At 40.8% G+C, this 14857-nt stretch overlaps 2 protein-coding genes across 2 annotated transcripts; both read right to left on the bottom strand.

The window, feature by feature from the left end:
- Nucleotides 1-482: 482 nt before the first annotated feature.
- Nucleotides 483-7059, bottom strand: LOC102713740 (protein RETICULATA-RELATED 4, chloroplastic-like). The gene is made up of 8 exons (XM_006654286.3): nucleotides 6345-7059; nucleotides 5234-5302; nucleotides 2355-2486; nucleotides 2156-2209; nucleotides 2007-2051; nucleotides 1342-1481; nucleotides 1046-1171; nucleotides 483-954 (listed from the first exon to the last, which is right to left on the bottom strand). The coding sequence occupies exons 1-8, from the start codon at nucleotides 6924-6926 to the stop codon at nucleotides 918-920; spliced, it is 1185 nt and encodes a 394-aa protein (XP_006654349.1). The 5' UTR covers nucleotides 6927-7059; the 3' UTR covers nucleotides 483-917.
- Nucleotides 7060-10543: 3484 nt separating this feature from the next.
- LOC102701917 (50S ribosomal protein L1, chloroplastic) lies at nucleotides 10544-14007 on the bottom strand. The gene is made up of 7 exons (XM_040524045.1): nucleotides 13578-14007; nucleotides 13279-13458; nucleotides 13130-13184; nucleotides 12747-12874; nucleotides 12212-12295; nucleotides 11204-11329; nucleotides 10544-10984 (listed from the first exon to the last, which is right to left on the bottom strand). Exons 1-7 carry the CDS (start codon nucleotides 13926-13928, stop codon nucleotides 10847-10849), a joined length of 1062 nt encoding a protein of 353 aa, XP_040379979.1. The 5' UTR covers nucleotides 13929-14007; the 3' UTR covers nucleotides 10544-10846.
- Between the last annotated feature and the right edge of the window lie 850 nt (nucleotides 14008-14857).

Here is a 14857-nt window from a genome sequence, read left to right as displayed (position 1 = left end):
AGCAGCCTCGCCATCGGCTCCGCCAGCCTCTCCGCCTCCGGCAGGTGCCGCGACATCGATCCGACACGGATCCTTAGCTAGCGCTGAATGAACGTACTGCTGATCGATCGACGAGTCTGTCTCTCTTCCGATCGCTCGTTGATCCGATACGACGATGAGCATTGTGCCGTGATGAATATGTAGTTGTGCCAAGATTACCAGCTAGGGTTTAGATGGCAAATGGATGCATGGCTTGCGTTCCAAGATGGTTGGAACATCTGCGCATCTGTACCGAGCCGGATGGACGAGCGCACACGTGCAAGATATGCAATGCGCTCGGGTCTGACCGATCGGTTCTTTGGCAGGCGGCCCAATTTGTGTGTATGCTTTGAGCCTTCTCGCGCGACAGATTAGTGCAGCGCTTGAGCGTTGTTGAGCGTTTCACTTTCTTTCGATCACACGAACGCACGCCGAAATGGCGGCACACACATAGCAAACGCTTGAAAGATTAAGAATCAGCAGTAAATTCCTAACCTTACTAAAAATCCTCTGGAAGTGTGAAACCCTATCGAACCGGTTCTGCATCTCTGAGGATTTTCTGAACAGGGTACAAAGTGGATAAGAAAACAAGAATGAGAAGGTCCAAAGCACAAGAACGTGCGTACCCAATATATGACAGCAAAAGTATTGTGTTTCAAACGAATCCATCCAACAAAACAAAACGCACAAGCCACTATAAAAGAATCCAATCGATTGTTTCTGGGAATTCGACAGATTGCCCTTTTCCTTCGGGCTCCTTTCCAAAATATGGAACTCTTTTGTAGATTTCTCGTGCCAAACCAAATGGGTGAGTCGTGTTCAGAGTATGCATGGTCAAATCAAGTGATGACAAACCGACACTGCTGATGACCCGTGCAATCTCAGATCTATCTTCAAACCTATTGTATGCCTATCCATTTGGCATAGTCAACCCACCTGTAAAGGTAGAAGTTTATCCATAAGTGACCTGGTCAGAAAGAGAAGCAGAGTTTAACCATCTGGCTCCAGAGGGGTGCAGATTACTTACAGTAGAGAACCCAAGAATGTGTTCCCAGTCCGAACTGCAAAGCACAGCGCACTCAATACTAGTTTGTGGCGGTGCAGTAATGGCTCAAGCATCCTCTGTTCAATCACTCCAGCCAGAATTTGGTATCTGTTCAAAAGGAATTTAAAAGAAGCACCCCCCCAAAAAAATATTATATTAGGCCACGTAGATGATTGTTGTGGCAAGTGCTACAAGAGTCCGTATGTTAACCTTTCCATCAGGTAAATGAACAGTTATTTACATTCGTGGGTATATGTATAAACAAATGCATGTGTTACCTGAGGTTACTTGAAACCGCCATGTATACACCATAGGCAACACTAGTTGATACAATTGGAATATTCTCACTTTCTTCTTCAAAATCCTTACTAACAGCCTTTCGTGCTTTTATCAGTGCATTGGTTACACCAGTTCCAATCTGAAGATTAATTGGATACACATAGTAAGATTTCACAGATAGTCCTGGAAAGTGGATTGGATAAAAGCGACAATGGCTCAAAGTTGTTTTACCACAAAGTAGCGCCAACGTATGATCAATAAATCACTCTTTTTTTTATTTCTGAAATGTCGTTTAACTGAAAAGAAAATATATGTGGCATCCTGGAATGCATAATTGTTCTTTCAATTTTTTGGGAAAAAAATCCAAGCTCTGGTCACTACATTTATACAGGCAACTTATGGAGTCCCATACACTCCAAGCCTCAAGATTTCCAACAAACAAATAGGCAGTACTTAGAATATGAATAAAAGGACCAAGGTCACCAAGCATATACTATATTCTCCTAATATTATCTTCTTGTATATTTTTGTAACAAACCATTACTTCCCACACATCACAAACAAGTTGAGAAAGTAAACAATTTGGTCTACTGGTGCCAATTAATACTAGGGAAAATAGAGTGATGCACTTTTTTGTCTAATATAACAACTATAACAAACTCACCAGGGATGCACTAGTTCCCACTGCAAACAGTTTTGCACCATTCCTCTGAAAGAAGCCAAATTGTTAGACAGTAGGAAATAACCTGCTAAAATTATGTGATTTCGGTTCAAAATAAATATGTAAGTTCACAACATGGCCCAGAAAGATACCATAATAGCTCCTACACGCTGCAAAAGGGAATATGATGTTCCAGCCAAAGCCACCTGCAGGAGAAGTTAGTTCATTTTCAAGTTTTAAGAGGGAATAATCTTCCCTTCTGAAAAGGAAGATTTACATCTATGCCAAGAGGAAAGAAGGGAAGTTAAGCTTAAAACAAGCTTAGATCAATCAGAGGCATTGTTTTGTCACCTGGAAGGCATTATCTGGGCAATTATGGAAGAATTTAGCAATAGATCCTGCATTTACTGCTAGCGGTGGCTGAAGAGACACAGTTGGAGCAGGAAGCCAGACCAACATAAAGTCTGCAACTATTGCCATGACCTGGAAAGTATGAAAACTACAGATTAAAACTCTTATGAGTAATGATAAAAGAATAAAAAAAATAATGTGTTGTTTACGATAGGTGATAGTTATTATATTCACAATTCATCTAGTACCATTTCAGCTTGATAGAACTTGGATAGCACTGGCGTAGTTGAAAGAAGTGGTGAACAAGAATAAATTAAGCATGAAATTAAGAGTCATTTATATAAATTTGTCCTGTGCTTATTTCGCAAGCCATCTACAATCGAAGTGGAAAAATCAATTGTTGATAGTAAGAAATGGGATTATTCGTTGCTGATTGGTGCTATTTCAGGAATTATGTGTCCAAATATTTTCTGACATGGTTCTAGCAGTTTTCAGCACAACTATTGCAATGAAGGCACAGACGAAGTCCTACATTAAAGAAAATCTTGCAATACCTTCTCTTTTATGAGTACCAACTACCAAATGACTATGTTATATGAAGGTTGAGAATGGAACAATATGTGTTGACTAAACAAAAACTTATCCAGCCACACCAGTTAGCTAAGTTGTAGCCTTAACTCAGTGCTAACGCTGTAACTCATTTAGGGCATGTTTGGGGGAGCTTTAGATTCTGATAAGCTGCTGCTTGGCAACCAGTTTCTGAGAATCTGGAAAAGCTCCTAAACCCAGCTTCTCCAGATTCTTAGTTTATTTTCCAAAATCTGTAATTATAGATTCTCAGAAGCTGTAGACCGTTCGTGGCAGCTTCTGGCAGAAGCAACTTCTGGGAAAAGCTGCAGCTGGGAGAAGCTCTCCCAAGCAGGCCCTTAGGGCAATCTACTATGATATTTTTTATTTTTAAAACATTTTTAATAAATAATTTTATTACTAAACCTCGAATGTAAATATTACCATCATATGAAACTTTTGGTCACGCCATCCCCTCCTGGTGTGGCATCATATGAAACTTTTGGCCACGCCATCCCCTCCTGGTGTGGCAACACAACCCTGCCACGAGTAGTTGGCGTGGCAGTGTTGTTTGTCACACCAATGATGGTGGTGTGGCAATCTTGCCACGCCAGCCAGCTTGTCGTGATAGTTCTTTTTGTCACGCCAAGAGGGATGGCGTGGTCAAAAATGTTCAGATGATGAAAATATCTTCCTTCGAGGTTTAGTAATAAAATTATTTATTAAAAATGTTTAAAAATACAAAAAATCTTCTACTTCCAAAATTCAAAGGAAAAAAAGGGGGGAGGTATCCCTTCCAGCCATCTGCAAAATTGAGCAAATTTCACTTTGGGCCAGATATTTTGACCAAAGTTTCACAATGGACTAGGTCTAAACCAATCTTTTCACTTAACACCATATATCTTTGCACAAGTTTGCAATTTGGACTAGGGGGTCAACACACAGAAAAAATATGAAAAAGATTCATACAACAAGGGATGAATTTTATAAAGGTAAAAACTTGTATGATATTCTTTATTCTTTTCTAGTCTGAAAGTTATCTAAGCAACTACTTTTATTTATATTTCCCTTCTACTCATTTTCCCCTTTGATGCATATCAACTTATGTCTTTCTTATGAATATATTCACATCATCTCTGATTTCTGATTTGCTAAACGAATGATTCTGAGATTATAGCTTAAAACATTTTTCACATGATTCTCAAAACATATTTATATTAATACAAATGAAGATGATGGTTAGAACCAGCTTTTCTCTCACATGTGCTATTTTGTACTCAAACCTAGTCTAAACTACCAACAAGTGCAAAGGCATGTGGTGTTAAGTGAAAAGGTTGATTTAGCCATAGTCCATTGTGAAATTTTGGTCAAAATAAGTGGCCCAAAGTGAAATTTACTCAAATTTAATGTCCAAGCTTAATTTATACTTTGCGAAAAACAAAAGAAAAATTCTAGCAAACCAAAACAAAAATATCTAAAATGGGAAAAGGGTATCATCCATAAGAACTAAGAAAAAAATCACAACTTTTGTTTCTAGTATGCATTACAAACGTATTTTCGCTTCTGCTTATGCTTACAAGCCAAAATTTGAATTTTCAACCTTAAATTTGGAGTTGATTTTAGGGTTTTTTTACCGAAGTTTATTTTTCAGCATTGACTTTTAGATCGCTAAGAATACGCATATAAAAGTTTTATTCACAAATTATTTTTTGCAAAAGCCAAACAATCACCTCCGTACAGTTGAGTTTGAAACTTTATATGATTGACCACTAGACCTTGCCAAAGACTTTGCAACTACCTTTACCTTTTCATTTTGCAAATATTCGGAGTTGACTTAATAACATTTTAAATTTTATATGATTGGCCTTTTCGAAGACTTTGCAGGCAACTTTCACAGGTTTTCTTCCTAGAATATACTGAGTTCAATTAATGTCTAAATAAGTAGACGTATATTTGCACCAAGAGTTACCACTAGACATGACACCATAAAGAAAAGGTATGTTCTTCCTTTCATACAACTATTATGCATGTTTTTGTAAATTAGGCAAGAATAAATCAGATTTCGATTGCATTGAGAATACTAATTTGACCTTACGATACAGATGAAGGGAGAGGCATGGGGGTGCTCAATTGTATTAAAATAAACCACATGTTTACAGTTTGTTTTTCAACAATCTGAAACCACATACATGTACCCTTGGCATAATAAACCCTTAGTTCTGAAGGCACAAAGGCGAGCAATTCAGCAGAATAAACAAATTTCTAGATTTGCAGAATAAACTATGGCAAAATCTGAAATGCCAGAAGCATACCACATCTGCAATCACAAAGTCGAGCTCTTTAACAAAGTTTTCCCTCCTTCGCTCATACTCTGCTGCAGTCTACAAAAATTGGCGAGAACATGCCAAATCATCTGTAAGAAATTTGTACAAGCATTGTGGACTGAATCACAGAACCATAAAATGTATCCATAGTGAAAGGAAGATTCTAAGGGAAACATATCCATAGTAAAAGGAAGATTCTAAGGGAAACAATTTCAGACTAAGGGAGTAGAAAGAAGAAAGGTGCAGCATGGTAAAGTTCAAGTGATAATATTGAGTTGTCACTGAAAACAATGTACTCAATACAAACGAGGTACCCCTGCATGGCATGTACTTTCTTTGCTACCAGCAGATGGACCAATGTTCCTCATACAATGAAGTAATTCCAAGGTCTCTATGCGCTTGGTATTTGGTTGTTTGAAGGATAGGACCACAGATAGCCAACAGAAGGTGGCCATTTCATCTTGGCAAGTGGTCCATATAAAGCAAAGTAATTGTAATATTATACTCCAGTAAATTGCATAAATACTTATATTTCCAGCAACAGAAACACTGGTTTATGCCTCTTTAATTTAATAAACTAATTTTTTTAGAATACTCAAAGCCTTTATTTTGCTCCCTTCTCTGCAAGGTTCTGTTCCCTTTTTTCATATAATAATAATAGATAATAACCCAGAATCTGTTTTAATACTTAATTTGTTCGATAAATCCTTCTGGTTACTTTGAACAGGCATCTAAACCAAGCATTACGCACAAATATTCTTGGTCCATTCATCACTGAAGGGACCCATCCAAATACAGCCAGTTGTGCACAAGCACCCTTAACATCTCGGAAGCGACGGAGCAATGCCAGAATTAGACGCGCATCACCATCAAACCAAACCCCGACTCTTAAAACAATCTAAGCCAGGGAATCAGTAGGCATCTCATCTCTCTAGACGGCCAGACCACAAAAGATTTGACAGTAAAGGCAGTCAAACCACAGCAAACCAAACCACCACATCTGTATGATCCGAACTACGAACCACATAATAACACAGAAATAAAATATATAATAATAATAATAATAATAATAATAATGTTGGAAAATTTTCTCGCGGACCTTGGTGAAGATTCCGACGCCGCACTCCATGGCGACCTTGGCGAGGAAGAGGTCGTCGGCGAGGAGGCGCTCCTTGAAGCCCCCGAACTGGAGCAGCCATCGGAAGAGGGCCGACTTCTCGAGGTCGGCGAACCGCTGCACGATCTCCCCGGGGACACGGCCGCCCTCCACGGCCACGGCGAGGTCCGCAGGGAGGCTCTCGAGCTTCCGCCCCAGCTGCGCCAGCACGAACAGCGCCTCCCTCCTGTTGACCGACGCGTCGTCGTCGCCCTCGCCCCCTCCACCGCCCGTGTTGTCACCCACGTCCTCGCCGCCGCCTCCACCACCCGATGGGATGTCGCCATCGCCGCCGCCGCCTATGCCGATGTCGCCGCCTCCGGACGAGGCCAGCGGCACGGGAGGGAGGAGGGGACGGGCGAGGCGGAGGACGGGGAGGTTGAGCGGGAGGGAGCGCGGGAAGGAGATGGCGGGGAGGTGGGGGACGGGCTGCTGCAGATGGAGGTGGAAGGGGGAGGAGGAAGTGTAGGACGACGCGGGGAGGGAGTAAGAGGAGGAGAGGGAGTTGGGCGTGGGGGAGGCCATGGCAGGCGAGCGGCGGCGTAGGCCGCCGGAGAAGGGTTTTTGGGGGAGCGGCAGTGGCGGGCGTGGACCGCGGTGTGGTGGTGGGTTGGTTTGAGGTTGGTGACGAGCCGCGCGAGAGGCGAGCGAGACTGCGACCGCGAGACAACTTTTACTAGACTAGTACGAGTAGTAGTAGAGTAGTAGAGCCGGCGTGTCGAAGAGGTTGGCACATCGGAGCGAACTGCAGGGGACGACAGGGTGGGCCACGTACGGACCTTCCCACCGTGGTATTCGGAGAAAAAAGTTGCATCAGCCACGCTTGCAAGTTGCGAGTTGGAACCTCTCCAACGAAGTCGGAAAGTAGGCGTGGCGTGGTGCACGGTTCGCGCCCCGCAGCGCGCATGGTTACATGCAACCATGATGTATTCTAGCGACATGTGGTCTCGCTCGCTAGCCACAGCGGCACAGTGTCGAGCATAGACCGTTGAAGGGGCTAGACAGTTGACGGGGCCGATTGTTTCGGGAAAAAACAAACGTTGTTTATAAATAAAAAATTATGAATATATTTATATATCTGAAAAATAAATTACGATGAAAAATTAACAAAATCTAATCTAAATTAAAAATTTAAATTTTGGCTTATAAGTAAATGTAGAAGCGAAAATAGAGTGTTTTCAATAATGAAGTCTCCTTCCATCTTGAAATACCAAAAATCTACATGAATGTATGTTCAGATTCGTAGAATTAAGTTAGTTTATGTCCTTTTTATTTCTTAAACGTTGTTTTACGTCCGACTAACATGCACGGCTCGAACGGTAAAAACATGACGACGTGAGGCAAGGCCCAACGAGTTTACACCATAGCTCACAACCAGTGACGTCGCAGATGACAGACATCGCGGTCGTACAAAAATCATACGTTTTTTCATGTGTATAGCAATTTTGTTATTTCTTTTATTTTAAGACAACGTAGAGGTGATAGTTTTTACATATGTTTATGATAGCAAGGCCTACATAGGCCACATTCAGTTCTCTTAATTACCTATCCAGATTCTCTCGTTTTTCACGTACATGTTTCCCAAACTGCTAAACGGTGTATTTTTGTGAAAATTTTTTATAAGAAAGTTGGTTAAAAATACCATATTAATCTATTTTTTAATTTTTAAATAATTAATAATTGATTAATCATATACTAATATATTACTACGTTTTTCGGATAACTTACCTGTCAAAACGAACACGCCCATAGTCAACTAATCAATATGAGCATTGACTCCATTGCTGCCATTGCCTTTGAATATGTAGTATTATAGCATGTTTTTAGAAAAGTGAGATTGTATTTGTTGGAAGACCATGGCAAAAAAACGAATAGTATTATCACTGTTTTAGAATATAGCTACCTTTATAATAGTGGTAACTGAAATAATTTGAACTTTGACTACTAACAATATTAAAATTAAAAGGATCTGTTTTATAAGAATGGAGATACTAGATTTATTACTAGATAAAATGTTAATAACATACAACTCTTATTATTTAGAATAACAGGGGTGATTGTGGCACAGTATATTCACAATCTAAAAGATATACTGAAAAATAAATTACGATAAAAAATCTCAAAATATACGTTAAAATTAAGATTAAAATTTTAAATTCTGGCTTATAAGCTGAAGAAAAAAATTAGGATGACATATTTTATAAAATCATAGTTGCGTCACCCTATTTTAAAACGGAGGATCCTTATAGATAGGTAAGCGACCGCCATCCTCCCCCTTTGCTGCGTATGTTTGTGTTTTTCAATGTTGTATAGAACCAGTCTTGCCATATGATTTTTATTTGTGGAGCACATATGCGGAAAGATTATAGGTTGCCTTCTTTCACACAATTATTCTCAGATTTTTCTTGGTTTTTTGCACATGTTTGCTGACCTGCTAAATATGTATTTTTTTTTATAAAAAGTTTGCATATACAACCTCACATGTCTAAAATAGAATTTTTTTTAACTTTTTGATAGTTAAATTTATCGCTTACACCATTAAATAGCTATAAAAATCTTATATTTTTTCATCTTTCATCCTTCATCTATAAAAGAACACAATTATTTTTATAGCTATAAAAAATCTCATAGTTTTTCATCTTCCATCCTTCATCTATAAAAGAACACAATTATTTTTTTTGCTATTTAATAGAATATATGATGGAGTTAGCTGCTAAAAAGTTAAAAGTCTAATAATAAACTTTGAAAAGAAAAAATTAAAAAAATATACCGTTTGATAGTTTGAAACCTATCACGAAAACCATTAGAAAAAGATCCAGGGATAATATGACTGAACGAACTTCGGTAGTATCACTCGATAACTCCATTCTATAATACTATTGCTCTTATTTATATGTAAAGGCCACAAAAGAAACCCATACACCTAATACTTACTTGTAGCAAGTTTTCAGAAGGCAAAGGAAAACATATGAGACGCATACGCTTGAATACTGTTTCAGCTCTTCAGCGTTTCTTCGCTTTTGCGTACACGTGGTCATTAAAGCTTGGTCAAGTGGTTGTTTTCTATCCGTGTGCCATCGTTTGACTTTCCGCTTTCTGTTTTGTATTTTGGGTGGTGTTTAGATTGAGAAAATTTTTGAGAGAAGTGTCACGTCAAATGTTTGACCGGATGTCGGAAGGGGTTTTCGGACACGAATGAAAAAACAAATTTCACGGGCCTAGAAACCGCGAGACAAATCTTTTGAGCCTAATTAATCCGTCATTAGCACATGTTGATACTGTAGCACTTATGGCTAATCATGGACTAATTAGGCTCAAAAGATTCGTCTCAAGATTTCTTCCATAACTGTGAATTTTTGGTTTATCTATATTTAATGCTTGATTTAGGTGTCCAAAAATTTGATGTGATGTTTTTGGAAAAAAAATTTTGAAAACTAAACAAGGCGAGGTAAGGAGGTGTTTAGTTGGTGAAATGAAAATTTTTGCATGTCACATCAAATGTTTGACCGGAGGTCGGAAGGAGTTTTCGGACAAGAATGAAAAAACGAATTTCACGGTTGGCATGGAAACCACGAGACGAATCTTTTAAGCCTAATTAATCCGTCATTAACGCAAGTAGGTTACTGTAGCACTTATGGCTAATCATGTACTAATTATGCTCAAAAGATTCGTCTCACGATTTTTCACATAGCTGTGTAATTAGTTTTTCGATTTATCTATATTTAATACTCTATTTAGATGTTCAAACATTTGCTATTATGTTTTTGGGCAAAAATTTCTTAGAACTAAACGCGGCCTAAGCATCAGTCCCAGGTTCCCAGTAAGAACAGTTGCTCTAAACTACTACGACATGTGAATATCGACAATGGAATCCGACAGGCAGACAAATACTGAAATACACTATTGAGATAACACTTGACATAAGCATGTTTTTTTTATAAAAATCTACTAATTTCTACGTAGGTTTTAAGTCCCAAGTGATCGACCACACAAAAAGAATTTGAGCGATACGTAATTTTGCTTTCAGAAAAAACAAAACCATACATTCTATTTTGGCATGGATTGAACCGCTTCCTACAATCACCAGGACGAACTGTAGTGATTCAGCAACCGGAAATACTTGTGAGAGTAAATTACTGCCGTGGGCTCAAGGATGACTATTGACAAAATATTGATACAACAAACATCTGAGGGAAAAAAAACATCTATGAAGTCCGTAAATAATTCGCTCGTAAGTACATACGACCAACAAGATCACCTCTTTGTTGACTTGGGCATCGTTTAGCTGCTGGTGTTGGATGTAGGTGAAACTGAAGAAACTGTACCTAAGCGCCTTCCAATCCCACAATCGTGTTACCCGGTTTATTTATCACAAGGGATGGATGGTTAAATTTGTGAAGGTGGTAGCAAACACCAGATTTCTTAACTGGTGCTTTAAGTGGCATTTAGTCTGATGATTCTGAGCCATAGTCAAGCATTTCTTTGATGTTTAATTTGATTGAAGGTCCCATTGATGAGCACAAGTATGCCGTTTTCCAGTATATCCCCTTTGCACCAGATGGTTTGTTCCTTTCAACAGAACGCTGTACAGATATAACAGAAGGCAGGTCAGCATAGGTTTTACTCCCTCTGTTCCATATTATAGATGTTTGACTATATCTATATTTATCCATTGATCAATGAATGTGTTTTATATATGTATACAGATTCATTAGCATCTATATGAATCTAGATAGGGCCAAAACATAAACAGAGATAGTAAGTTGCATCAATAAAGATGTTTGTAGGAGCAGATGTCTTACAACAACAGCCATGAAGTTTGCAATAAGGTCTTCTTCAGGAAAATCAGCCTTCCCAAAGGGAATGTGAACAATCCCAGTCTTGTCGACCCTGTATTCAACTTTACCTTTCTTGAACTCTTCGATAGCCTGAGATCATTACCACAATTAGCATAATCAGAATTTCCATTTACAACTTATTGCGTCAAGCAAAATGTTCAAGTGGTTCAGTTTTATAGTGGTACAATAATCATCAATAACATTGAGAGATTCCCTTGTTCATTTGAAAATAGTTCTATGAACATTGATCAATTATTATAGTCATGGCTGATGCCAAGGTTAGGTTTGTATATTGCAGCCTTGAATTTATCATTTAATGAACTACTAGTATTAAATTAGAGAAACTGGATCGTTCTCATAGATATATGAACACAATATAGCCATTTATTGGTGCTATCTTACAGTTATTTATCTATTTCTGTTGTTTACCATTGCAGATTTGTTGTGATGCTTACATAACCATTATTCCGATGATTTAAATAACCGTTATGGAAGCAATAGGCAGGCTAAGCAGCAGATAAGCAGATTGCTATCATCATCAATCATTCCATAATCCATGCACATCCTCCAATTTAGTTGGCACAAACAAGCTTTCAGACCTTCTATCTAGGAATGCCAAGACTATAAAACATATCGTGGCTATCAACAATTCTGAAAATCAAACTAGTGAATATATTGCACACACAATGCAGACTACTAGAAAAGGTAGCAAGATACTTTTCTCCTGGAACTATGGAAGTGCATCTATGAGCTAAGTACTGAGATCAGGTAAATGGACAGGTTTTTTTATTGAAAGGGCAGGAGCTGTGCCTATTGCACTCAAGTAGGAGAAAACATAAGTTCAACAAGGATTAAAAAAGGTAACAGAAAGTTGCCCACCTTTCGCTCAGGGTCAGAATAACAAGCAAATAAGACAGAAAAAACAAGCAATAGTGTTGATACATAAAGTAATCTGTAGAATTTCCACTGCACCTGAGTTATGTTTGGAGAAACAGTGCCAGCTTTGGGGTTAGGCATAAGTCCTCTAGGTCCTAGAATCTTACCCAAGCTGGCGACCTGTGAAGCAAATGGACCAAAATCAACATCATAATATACCGAGGTAGTAGCACAATGTGAAAACTTCCATGCAGGTCTTGCATGGAACTTGACACTTATTGTAGAACTGCATACAAAGAATGAACAAATTCAAAATTATAGAACTTGAGTTGCTATATCCAATCTATTTTCTTTGAGTGAAAAAAAAAATCATCTCTATTATGATTTATGATCCAAATCAGAACCGTGACACAGAACACATGCAGACATTTGTGATATGAATAGATGGATCAGATAATGGCAAATACAATAGCTGACAGTTAAATGTTGCCTGATTTTGTGGATCCTATTAACACTGATAACATAACATGTTTCATTAAGATGTGGGACACATTATGACGGAGATATGCAAAAAAGGTAGTCTTCACAAAGGAAGTAATTTAGACCTGAGTTATGCAGCTAATGCCCATACCTTAGGCATCATATCAGGTGATGCAATCAATTTGTCAAATTCCATAAAACCTCCTTTTATTTGCTCAATCAGGTCATCTCCACCGACAATATCAGCTCCTGCAGCTCTTGCTTGATCTATCTTCTCACCTGCAAGGATATTGGGCAATACCATTACATAGAGCTATTGATTAGTGCACCACTTTACTGATTAGTGCACATTCACATACTTCATTTCAATGCACTATGTAACATCATGCATCCAATTTATGATCAAGCAGACAAACCACAGCCTAAACACTTAAACAGCACAAATAGCACAGTATCCCAATCAATTCATGCACCAAAGATTGCAATTGGCATTGGTGCTGAACTAACAATCCCTGAAATATAATGGCGGCCCACCTTGTGTGAGGACTGCAATCTTCACCGACTGGCCCGTCCCCTTGGGCAAATTCACCTGCACATCGTCACCAAAACCGATCCAATTAACCAAAAACGATTGACAACAGAAAACAAAACGCAGCAATGACAAGAGCAGAGAAGAGCAATACCGTGGCGCGGAGCTGCTGGTCGTTGTACTTGGGGTCGAGGTTCATGCGGAAGTGCGCCTCGGCCGACTCGACAAAGCGGGCGCTGGACATCTGCTTCATCAGCGAGATGGCCGTGGGCACCTCGTACTCCTTCTTGCTCTCCCTCAGCTTCTGTATCTCCAGGAATCTCTTCGACCTCGTCTGCAAACCATCGCAAGGCAAACGGGGGCGTCAGTATCCATCCGAAAAATCAACACGGATACACGAGCAGAGAACGCGCGCGCGCTGGGGCGGGGGCGGGGGGCTTGGGGGTGGCATACGCGGTCGCGCTTGAGCGGGAGCGCGGCCTTGCCGGTGCGCGGGCGCGTGGGGGGCGTGAACGCCGGGCCGCGTCCGCCCTCGTACCCGTCCTCGTAGTCATCGTCGTCGTACTGCCCGCCGCCCTCCTCCTCCTGCCCCTGCTCCTCCTCGAGCACGACCCCCTGCGGGTCGGCGACGGCGGCGACGGCGGGGCGGCGGAACGCGAGGAGCAGCCGCGGGTAGTAGCAGCAGCAGGCGCGCGGCACGGAGGCCGGGAACAGCGCGGTGGACGAGGAGCACTGCGCCGCGCCGCCGGCCGGCGCGAGGAGGGACGAGGCGGCGGTGGCGCAGAGCGAGGAGGCTGCGGCCATGGTGGTGGTGGTGGTGGTGGTGTGGGGTGCGGGGAGGGAGGAGATAAGCCGAGGTGGAGGATAGATAGAAGGGGAGGAAAAGGCGAGGTGGCAGCGTGGAGTGTGTAATAATAGGTGAGGCGACGAAGCGGGCGGAGTGCGCTGCGCTGCGCACCGGATAGGCCTAGAGGAGGACTCGCGCGCGGGAGGAGAGGGAGGGGTGCGCGCGGCGACGCGGGGACGGGATTGGGCCAGAGAAAACCCTCGCGATTTCGCCGTAATCGCTGCGGCTCAAAATAACGGGATATCTAAGAATTTACCATTCTTAAATATGTTAAATAATCTATCTATATTTATAAAATATAGATATATACGACCCGTTCGTAAGAGACTAGCGTGGAGGTGCCGTGTGGACAACCCGAGATCGTCAGCTCGGAACACGTACGCGTGGTAATCGCTGCATTCATTCCAGAGCTGACGACGTCGTTTTCGTCCGTCGAATCGTGTATGAGGTGTCGTGATCGTCGCGCCGGAGACTGCTATTTTCTCTGTCGCACTGAATGGGCTGTCGGGTGGAGTAACGCGGTCTTCACGGCTCCAGCTGCCGATGTTGCGTAAAGCCGCCGACGTCGAGCTTGCATGCCACATAAGTCAGATTTTCACCAACCAAAACTTGCATCTATGTATAGGGAAAGTTGCTTTTGACATTGAATACGTGTGCACCTGTCCTCAGACATAGCTACTTGCAAACGAGACCATAGGGTGGTAAATTCTTAAACTCGTCACTTGGTGGTAAATGCCGCCAAAATAATCGATGTCAGGACTCTCTCCATCGTAACTTCCACAGCTATGCATTTGTATCAAATGGATAAATCTAGATAATATTAGAAAATTTTAAAAAATAAAATAGGTGGGTTATTATTTTTATATATTATACGGAGTACCTATCA

Source organism: Oryza brachyantha, chromosome 5 (genome assembly GCF_000231095.2).
Source record: "Oryza brachyantha chromosome 5, ObraRS2, whole genome shotgun sequence".
Lineage (NCBI taxonomy): Eukaryota > Viridiplantae > Streptophyta > Magnoliopsida > Poales > Poaceae > Oryza > Oryza brachyantha.
This window is presented reverse-complemented; position numbering and strand designations above follow the sequence as displayed.

Bases quoted from the DNA above. Each gene is read 5' to 3' on its own strand.
- LOC102713740 (XM_006654286.3), bottom strand. From the start codon at position 6,926: ATGGCCTCCCCCACGCCCAACTCCCTCTCCTCCTCTTACTCCCTCCCC. The intron at 2,487-5,233 runs GTATGCTTCTGG...CATACTTTCCAG, and splicing joins ACTTTGTGATTGCAGATGTG to GTCATGGCAATAGTTGCAGA. The intron at 2,210-2,354 runs GTGACAAAACAA...CTTCTCCTGCAG, and splicing joins GCCCAGATAATGCCTTCCAG to GTGGCTTTGGCTGGAACATC.
- LOC102701917 (XM_040524045.1), bottom strand. From the start codon at position 13,928: ATGGCCGCAGCCTCCTCGCTCTGCGCCACCGCCGCCTCGTCCCTCCTC. The intron at 13,185-13,278 runs GTATTGCTCTTC...GACGATGTGCAG, and splicing joins ACCAGCAGCTCCGCGCCACG to GTGAATTTGCCCAAGGGGAC. The intron at 12,296-12,746 runs GTATGGGCATTA...TTTGCTTCACAG, and splicing joins CACCTGATATGATGCCTAAG to GTCGCCAGCTTGGGTAAGAT.